General features: G+C 38.2%; 1 protein-coding gene across 1 annotated transcript; it reads right to left on the reverse strand.

Moving 5' to 3' along the window:
- Nucleotides 1-8,142: 8,142 nt before the first annotated feature.
- LOC121382007 lies at nucleotides 8,143-9,881 on the reverse strand. Its single transcript, XM_041511473.1, has 2 exons — nucleotides 9,259-9,881; nucleotides 8,143-8,280 (listed from the first exon to the last, which is right to left on the reverse strand). The coding sequence occupies exons 1-2, from the start codon at nucleotides 9,615-9,617 to the stop codon at nucleotides 8,229-8,231; spliced, it is 411 nt and encodes a 136-aa protein (XP_041367407.1). The 5' UTR covers nucleotides 9,618-9,881; the 3' UTR covers nucleotides 8,143-8,228.
- Nucleotides 9,882-10,475: the final 594 nt, after the last annotated feature.

Consider the following 10,475-nt stretch of genomic DNA (forward strand, 5'->3'; position numbering starts at 1 on the left):
CCACAAATATAGACTGAATTTTGATGCAAGTTGTGATATTCTAAATGAAGTGCACAGTTGGCTCTTTTAATGATAGTTGAATTATTTCAAGTTATGTGCGTTTGCGAGGACGCTTAAACGTTTAAGCAGAGGGTAATGTGAGAATCCGGGATTACGATATTGCCAGTAAATTATTTTCTATAAATTATTAAGCTATAATTCAAGTTCGTTTTGGCGCCAACGTGCATCGTAGTCTATATTTGTTTACATTGAACGGTAAACGGACAAAACCCCACCCGGAAAAAAAACCCACTGGATAAAACCCCACTGGAAAAAACCCCACTCGGACATAACCCCACAGAGAAAAAAACCCACTCGGACATAACCCCACTCATATATCTCAATATATAACAATCTATCTACCTACACACATACAAGTTAGTTATGATAACATAATTACCTCCAGGTCTGAAGTCACACCGCCTTTACAAGTAAATGCAGCTCTGCTGGAACACTCCCATCGAATATTCTTCCTGGCATACCTCTTAGTATACAAGTAGCCTTCGTGAATTAGCTTGAGACCACCCTTGTTGTTCTTGATAACTTCCATAGTTGTATTTACAGTTCTCAGGAAATGAATACTGATGCAGAATTTATGACATACCCAATCAACAATGGGAAGCCCTAAATCCATGATTTCCTTGATCTCTTAGAAGAAAACCTGGCCTCCTTAATCTCTTGATCACAAAGTTCAGATAATCCTTTGTCATGGAGATCAATGCAATCAGTGCAACACTTGACTGATCAAAATACAAATGTAAACTTTATTCTTTATCATAATCTATTTTGTGAATTTTATTTATAATTTTATTCTTCCAAAACAGAAATTTCAACTTTATTTCATATTTTTCAGTTTTATGTGTAAAATGGTCACAGTGGGGTTTTGTCCATTTTTCTCATTTATTGATGGGGTTATGTCCGAGTGGGTTTTTTTCCAGTGGGGTTATGTCTGGGTGGGTTTTTTTCCAGTGGGGTTTTATCCTGGATTCACATTGAACAGCGCAATTCTATGCGCCGGGTCAATAAAACAAGGCTTTGTTTATCGTATAACATTTATACACTTAATCATTAGTGTTTATATTATCAGTAGTCACAGATAACTCACCTTGTCAAGTGTTATTAAGTTGGTAAACTGGCATTTTTATACAGCCGCAAATGTAAAAAGATCGAAGCCATGCTTTTGTACGAGCCTCGTTCTGGATTTTTGAGAGTTACTTCCGGGTTTTTGTCATTGCTATTTTTGACGTCTGTTATACTGTGTAAATATTAGTAATTTCAGATATTACTAATGTAACTTATATCTAATTCAGAACGGATATGGAACTTATATTTATTTGTGTATATATGCTTAATTGTATTTATTTCGTTCCCATTATAGCATAGTAATTAAGGTCAAAAGGCCTGTAGGGCCTAATGAAGTTAGCCAATAGTAAATGACGTCATTGGTTTTCTAACCCGCACTGCACGATTTACAAATTCTGCAATGCAGGATTGTACCCCGCACTGCTGGATTTTACCCCGTTTTGCAGAATGCATACTCGCTCCGCGGAATGCATAATTCTGCAGTGCTGGATATTAACCAGTATTGCTGGATTTTGGCGGGGATATAAATACGAATCCCGCAATGATTTGTCAGTTTTGGTCAATCGTTCGCCCCGATAGGTGGGTTGGGATTATTAACAGAATATTAAATTTATACGGGTTTTACATATGTGTATGTTATTGGGATAACTTGTAGAGACCAAACTCACAACCTTAATGATTAGATAATTAATAAAGATTAAAGGGTATTATTTTCGGTATTTATTATTCATAGAATTTAGGGAGATAGACAGCACCCATTACACAGAAAAGGTGTATGCCCCGGGTGTTGTGGTTTTTATGTGGCAAAGTTTACTGCATATTATATAGAGAGGGATTGAGTTAGAGAGATGCCTATGTAGTGGAAGTAGGTCTGTGTACCCAGACAAAGTATTTAAAGTGTATATTCTTGCTGATATTGATGTTCTTGGTCCAAAATTAAGTTTGTGTATATCATAACGTTGGAGACTTAGCATATTAGGAATAATTATTATTGAGCAACTTACCTGTCTCAGGTGAATAAGACTCAGTCTTTTAAAGTAATTTAAGAATTGTGGTATATTTCACAGCCTGAAAGTAACTTAGTCATATTTATTCAATTATTTATGTGCATTTTATTACTAAATGAATCAGTGAACATACAGTTCAACTGCGAATGTAATTTGAGGTTATTGTTAAATAAATATTGTTGAATTTTAATCTTGTTGGTGATCTTTTGCCTTCATAGTTAGTGGTTATGGCCATTTACAAGGACACCCTCTAATCCAGGGTCGTCACAGTTGTGCACCTTAAAGATGGACATAACACTTGAGCGGTCTTCACACATCTTAAGCCCATAGAGAGTCAACATAACCTAGCCAGAACCACCCAGATGCTTTCTCTTCAGTTCGGACATAGTACCACTAAACAAAAAAAAACCCAGATTTTAAATAATATGCCCAAACATGGTCCACGGGACTAGATTATTTGCAAATGTTCATTTATCTGAGAATGAGCGTGTAATGAGAGGATATTTATGTCCAAATGTCCGTCTAGCTCTCTTACAGACAAGAGTACTCAGGCAATCTTCGAACGGTGAATACAGATTTCGTTATGTACAGCCGGAACATGAAAAAAGCAATTTTTTCTAAAAAAATATTTTTCCTACAATTATTTTTGTAACATATATAAATACTGAGAGGTATATTTGTGCCAAATATAAACAATGTACACCTCGGCATTAAAGGAGAGGACAATTAAGGCATTTGGCCTGGTATGCATATTCAACGATATACAATGCACATTATTGCTTAATATCAACACGTATAATCGTATAGTTAATTAATAAAATGGTTAAATATGACGGCTATTATATATAACGGGCGCAGCCATTTTGTACCATCTCAGTTAGTACGCCCTCTGGCGAGCTGGTGGTTACGTAATACTTAACGCGTAACGTCAGGAATGAGCCTTAGAACTAGAGAAACAATCTACCTGGTTTTTGCGGGATGATAAATAGTCATACATTGCAATGTTCTGTAATAATACACATCCCAGTAAGCCAGCAATAAGTATATCCAGCACTATATATACTCTTTTTCAATACAAAATAAAATACCATTGTCAAAGTGGCTACACAAGTCGAAACAATTAACAATGTTTTGCCCATGCATTAACCTACATACTGAAATGATACACGGAGTGTTTTCTTAGTTAATTGGTTCACGATTCCTGTGATTCCTGATTGGCAGGTGTGTATTTGATTGGTAACCAGACGAGCCAATTAATTGGTCCATGATTCCTATGATTCCTGATTGGCAGGTGTGTATTTGATTGGTAACCAGACGAGCCAATTGTAATGGACATGGTTTATTACTGTAAATAGTTCTGTAAAACTATTGATTAAAACCACAGAACTGACCAATTACGTAGTCCCAAAGAAAAGAAAATTATCACTTGGGTATCGTGGGTTATCGTTTTTGCTCCAACGTAGCATATCAATAGGCCTAATAATGTACATTTTTCCTTTGGATTATTTAACAGAGAAAAATACTATAACCCCATTTTGTTCCGTTAATGCAACTTGAAATATATTTAGTTAAATAGTTTATTATATTATTACATCATTTATGCTATTTTACAAGTCAGGTTGATCAAAGAGAAGCGCCTTGTCGAAAATTACTGCTTTTGTTTACACTGTACATACAGGAGATGGTCAGGAGTTGACGTCACTTCGCCCCAAGCTATCCCACCGGACGTCACAAATTTTGTGACAAAAACAAAACGGCTGCCCCCAGTTAGCAGGAATAATCATGTTTTTTTATTAACTCTAAAATTACGCGTTTTTCATTTGCTAAAGTATCAGTATGTGTTGGTGGTCCGGGTATGCATCTTTCCAACACATAAGGCTCTTGTTTGAGCTGACCCTACCTTTATTGCTTTAACATTCGGGCTCCGTTTTTGTCTTCACCGAAGACTTCGGACAAGGAAATAGGCTGACCCGAACTTACTGTTAGGATCTCCCTATTTAAAGTATTTTAATAAGTAAGTGGTCGCCATTTTTAATTTCGTCACAATTATTTACGGGCAGAAAAGTTAAGATTGAGGTGAGAGTGACTTGTCCAAAAAGGTGAAAAACTGCGGCGAGTTGATAACTTTTTTGCAGCGAATTGACCAGCATTCGTTCAATCTTGTGCAACGTGCTCACCACCAATATGAAAGTTGCACCACCATTATTGTCATATGTTTTTTTATAGTTATACTCTATCTTCCCTATACCATACCGGTATATATATATATAACCTGCAGACAAGACTAGAAACTTCTACAAGTTAGAAGTGGACACTTATGACAAAATGCTAACAGAAAACATTACAACGAAGTACAAACATGCAGACGACCAAACAATCGAAGATATCAACACAGAGTTCGAGTACGTCAGCAATGCCCTAGGAATACGTGACAGAATAGACAAGATGGCAGAGACCCGAGCATTCATACCTTGAAAGATCATAAGGACAATTTTGCCACTAATCCAAGTTGCAGACTCATCAATCCAGCAAAAAGCGAAATCGGTAGGATCAGCCAAAATTATGTTAGACCGAATAAACAGTGAAACACGACTCAAGACGCAAATGAACCAATGGAGAAACACTTCCGCTGTACTTGAATGGTTCTCAGCTCTGCATGATAAAAAAAGAACTATTTCCCTCGTATTCACATTGTGGACTTCTACCCTTCCATAACACCTGAACTACTCGACAAGGCATTGAAATGGGCGAAGAAATATACAGTCATCCCAGATATAGAATACGCATTGCATGCAAGAAAATCACTACTTTTTGACAACAAAGAACAGCCATGGGTGAAAAATTACACTCCCAATGCCGACGTCACCATGGGCGGATATGATGGAGCGGAAGTGTGCGAACTAGTAGGACTCCTCATCCTACACACAATTCAAACAAATACCTCCAACATGAACGTCGGACTGTACAGAGATGACGGTCTAGCAGTTCTACGCAGAAGTTCAGGAAGCCAAGCAGACAGAATGAGGAAAATGCTCATCAAAATATTCAAAGATCTTGGCCTAAAGATCACCATCCAGACCAACCTGAAAATAGTCAACTATCTGGACACCACCCTGAACCTTGAAACTGACTCCCACAAACCCTACAGGAAACCCAACAACGAACCCGTTTACATCAACGTCAGCTCAAACCACCCACCCGCAATCACGAAGCAAATACCAAAATCAATCGGCAAACGAATTTCCCTTCTGTCTTCCATTAAGACTACTTCGCGGAAGCTGCACTAGGGTACAACAAAGCGCCAAGTGGCTACACAGTAAACATCCAATACGACCCGCCTAAACATAGAGAACAACCAGACACAAAGAAAAGGAAAAGACCCAGAAAAATCACATGGTTCAAACCCCCCATTCAGCAAGAATGTGAAGACAAACGTCGGTAGCGTGTTCATCAAATTGATATCCAAGCATTTCCCAGTAATCACAAGTACCACACATTGTTCAACAGAAACAACCTGAAAATCAGCTACAGCTGCATGAAAAACTTCGGAGCAATAATCAAAAGCCACAACACGAAAATCACCCAGAGCTCAACCGATCCCGCGCAAAAAAAAAAAAAAAAAAAAAAAAAAAAAAGTCTTGTAACTGCAGACAGAAGAACGAATGCCCCCTGAACGGCAACTGCCAAACTAGCTCCCTCGTATACAAACGTGGCATCTGGTAAGACTGTCAGATTTTCCTGGAGGTACATGGAGAGGTTTAACAACCACACTAAATCTTTCAAATATGAACGCTATGAAAAAGAGACAGAACTGTCAAAATACATCTGGGAACTCAAACGAAAAAAACCCGCCTATCACATCAATTGGGAAATGTCAGGAAATCGGACCACGGAAACGCAGCTCGGGACAATGCAACCTGTGCATCGAGGAGAAGCTCTCAATACTATTTGAAAAAGGAGACAAGCTACTCAACAAAAGGACAGAACTCATATCAAAATGCTGCCACAGCAACAAGCCGAGAGTCTCACGACTGACGTGCCATGACGTCAGGAGCGCACCGCCGCGTACACACAGCGTGACGTCACCTTAACTGTCACAATTATAAACACTCATCTGATGAAGGCGAGGAGCCTGAAACTCCGAGTAATGAGTTATTAGTGAATACTAAAAATTTAGTGTACCTGCTCCACTAACATTGTGTTGAGCACTTTATGTCCAATAGTGATAACAAATATATTACTATATATATATATATATATATATATATATATATATATATAACGACCGTGGCTTACTAATAAACATTGCAGCCTGCTGAAAATTTCGACGCAACCATCTCGAGCACTCCACCGCCCATTGTCTCTCTTTTGCGGACTAGACCTCCGCTACGGACATTTACCGTATACTACCCTACCTTTCGACCGACCGTTCAAAATTGCGCCAAATTCCCTCAATCAAAATTGCGCACCCTTTTCTCTTTGGCATTTAACTGCTCCATTAAAAGTCCATAGCACCACCACCACCCCCACCCGCCTGCTACCGATTTGATCGGGCTGCTGGTGCTCCCTTGCACCTGCCAGTGCAGGCGGTCCCTCCTCTCCTCTCCCCAACTTTTCCTGTCATGGACAGAGGAGCCGGCCAAGGCCCGCTCTTGTGCCCACGACAGGCGTGCGCTACAACAGCTTGTTCTGAATGTGCACGTAAAACCCTATGACATGACATGACATACTACCCAATACTTACCCAATACCACTACTAACTATTATATCATCACGCAAGAACTAAACCTGGATATTAATTACACGTGTTGTTTGCGGCACCGCAGACTCCAGTACGTTGACTTACCTCCCTTCGTTCACCCTTCTATAATACGAATAATATATAGGTCTACCCAGTACAATATATAATAGGTTTCTCTTTGTAAAACTATGTAAGAAATGAAACAACAAATCTACAAACATATCACATGTGTAATGATCATAATGATATTAACAACAACAATCATATTCATATTTGAATATTCACATATTATTTATCGAATGTTTGCTTAAAACGCTTTAATTTCACAAACGCCAAGTCTTTGATGCCATTGACCGCTGTATACAAAGATTGGATTGGGATCTGAACCACATTTGTCATGGCGATAATGGTATACACACAGGAATACCCACCGCTTCCAACAGCGGCAGCGTTTAGACAGGCTTCATTATATAGTCAGGAGGCTGTGACTCAACCTGTTCTTATGATCTAAAAAAAAAATGTTTTATTGACAATCATATTGGGTAGTATTGGGTAAATCGTCGCACCCCGATGTGGTAAATAGGTAATGCAAGACTCCGCGTCGGAAGACTTTATTACCCACCCACCCCCATGCATCCCCGCAAGAGAAGGTTTAGGAGGACATACATAGGCCATCCATATATTAGGCTATTAAAAATAAGTAGGGGATATTCAAATATAGCATTAAATAATGTTTATTATATATTTTAATAGGAATTATTGCAAAATCACAAGGCGTTATTAAAGGGGTACTGGAGCGTACAGGGCTTCATATAAAATGGATTAATAGCCTTACAAAGTATAAGGGAAAATTATATATAAATTAAAAAAATATATATTTATATTTAAAAACGAGCTCAACCGTGTACGAAAGTAAAAAACGGAACTCTTCTTTTTGTAACACTACAACAGTCATGCGTGACGTCACAGGTGAAACAGCCATGTGGAAAAAACACGTAATGGCCGCATAATGGAAGCTCTTATCATCGATTAAGTTAATTGTTATTACATCTTTGTTCGCGAGAAATCGCGTTTCTATGAATGGAAAATGGTCCTTTGTGCAGCTGTCAACTGTAGTAATGACTCAAGAAGGGTCAAAGGCATTGGGTATTACTCGATACAGGCGAGAGAGAAAACGTACCAAAGTATATGGGTACATAATCTTCGGCGAAAGAACTATGTTGTCACAAAACACTCTGTTCTGTTCAATAAAAACAAAACAATAAATGAATGTTGTCTTGTTCATATATTTATTATACCAAATTGAACATCAAAGTGTGCACTTATGACAAATAGTTGCGTAGTAACGTGTGACAACTTCACCAACATAAAAATGCTACACTGAGAAAATCCTGGCGATCTCGCCACAGCCTGAAAAAGTGAAATAATAAGAAATGTAAACTTAAAAAATGTTACATTACATGATGAAACAAACCATAAATGTGTACTTTACGTGTATTTATTATAATAAACTGTAAACTGTAAACAAGAAAAAACTAAATCGACACGGGGCGAGATCGCCAGGCTCCGTTGGAAAATCCTGGCGATCTCGCCCCGGCTTGCAAGTGAAATCGTCAGAAATGTAAACTACCAATGTATTACATTTTACAACAAGAAAATCAAAACATGACTACTGCACATGTATTTACTTAATGAAGTAAACATAAAACAGCTTGTAACTTGAATATTGTTGAGTTATAATGTACTGGCGACTTCGCTAAACAGACATGCAACACGGAAGTAAATATGGCGATCTCGCCACAGCGTGTCCCAACACAAAACTAGTAGTATAAGTGGTATAACCCTGTAGTTTTGGCACAAAAACATGCTGATAATGACAGTAGATATATACTATAATATATGTTGTAATATATGTCTTCTTGCAAGTCTAATATGTATGATAACTTCGCCTAACGATGAAAATAAGTCCTGGCGAAGTCGCCCCGGGCGAGTTCGCCAGGGCGAGATCGACACGGGGCGAGATCGCCAGGCTCTGGTGTTACAAGGTCAATATAGATGTTTCACAATAAATTAGTATATAAAAATGTATGTAAAGCACATATTTAGTCTTTAAGTAATAAAAGATTACATAAATCGACCACATTTTAATAATTTTCAAGGAAATGTACCAAAATTTGAATTTAAAACAAAAATGGGGCTAATTCAGTAATTGCTGTTTGGTTTGACCTAAGAAGAAAGGTAAAAGCGTTTTAGAAATAATTTTTTTTTTTTTACTATTTTTGTGTGCAAATTTACAAACCAATCGGTTCAGAAATAAATAACTTGTAGTAAATTGTATAGTATGAAAAAGGGCGTTCCCTGTGGTACGGACCATAGTAAGCTACATACCTATTTGGTACTGCTTCTGTGTAGTCATCGCGTCGTATGTCGGCTCTGGCTACGAGGGCTGTCCTGAGCACTTCTGGATACAAACATATAATCCGGAAATCATAATGTTCTAGAATGCACTGCAAGTTGGTGGTTTGCATTTTGTCGCCGATTTGGTCTACTTCTAAACAACAGATACTTTCTTTTACCGTGTCCATTGGTCTGCAGTTGCCACACAAACACCAATCTCGGTTTCCCAATCGCGCAATATTTTCGACATTTTCTTCCAATTCATCGCCTGAAGATAATCCTATGTCGAAGTCCGACTCACTATCATGTTCGGAACGTTCGGGCTCAAACATAAACGGTTGGTAAGCCATTGATCAAAGCGCTAATGTAAACAAATCTATCAAAAAGCACATGGTTTCACATATTGTTTACTGGCTGGCTGTTCACGTGCTACGTCACAGCCAATGCACGCGGCTTTTCGCGTAGTTATTTTATCCATGCGCGTAAAATAGAAACCGTGTTAATATTGTCAATTAATCCTAAACCCGTTAACATATTAAACATTTTATTGCATCATTCTTCATTTTAGGCTCCATATTTGTTTAATTTGGCATTAGAGCCAGCCTACACCTTTCCTTTAAATAATGCATTAGCGTAAAGTGTTCATGTCTGGGTAGTTTTACATGGTCAGACAAAACACACATTGTTGCCAAGGGTACAGTGGGTGAATTTGACATTTTTGAATGAATTAATGTTTAGCGACACGGTCCAGCAGACAAAACACATCGGCTATTGTGTGTCAATGTAAAATTCTAAAATTACTGACACAAATAGTATAGACATAATCAATGAAATTTACATTTCTGAAAGACAACAAATTAAATACTGAAAAGAAAACCCCCACCCAAAAATAGTCAAGAAAGTAACGAGAAAGACAAAAATAAACGCTATGGTCGCCCCAATATTACTAAGAAATTATATTAAGATGAGTCTAGCTGGGACAAAATATTGGACTCGAGAATTCAATGTTCAAACTCGACCCGGACCCGAGCCTTACACTAGATGATAATGAGACTAAGGGATCAAGCCAAATAGCATTCAGGGCCGTAGCAAGCATTTGCCCCCCCCCCCCCCCCCGAAAAAAATCGGAAAGCATTATAGAAAATTAAAGAAAAGGAGTTTTAGACTATTAACTACTCAGTTGCCCCCCCCCCCCCCCCCAACAAAAA

The sequence above is a fragment of the Gigantopelta aegis genome, chromosome 9 (assembly GCF_016097555.1).
Source record: "Gigantopelta aegis isolate Gae_Host chromosome 9, Gae_host_genome, whole genome shotgun sequence".
NCBI classification, from domain to species: domain Eukaryota; kingdom Metazoa; phylum Mollusca; class Gastropoda; order Neomphalida; family Peltospiridae; genus Gigantopelta; species Gigantopelta aegis.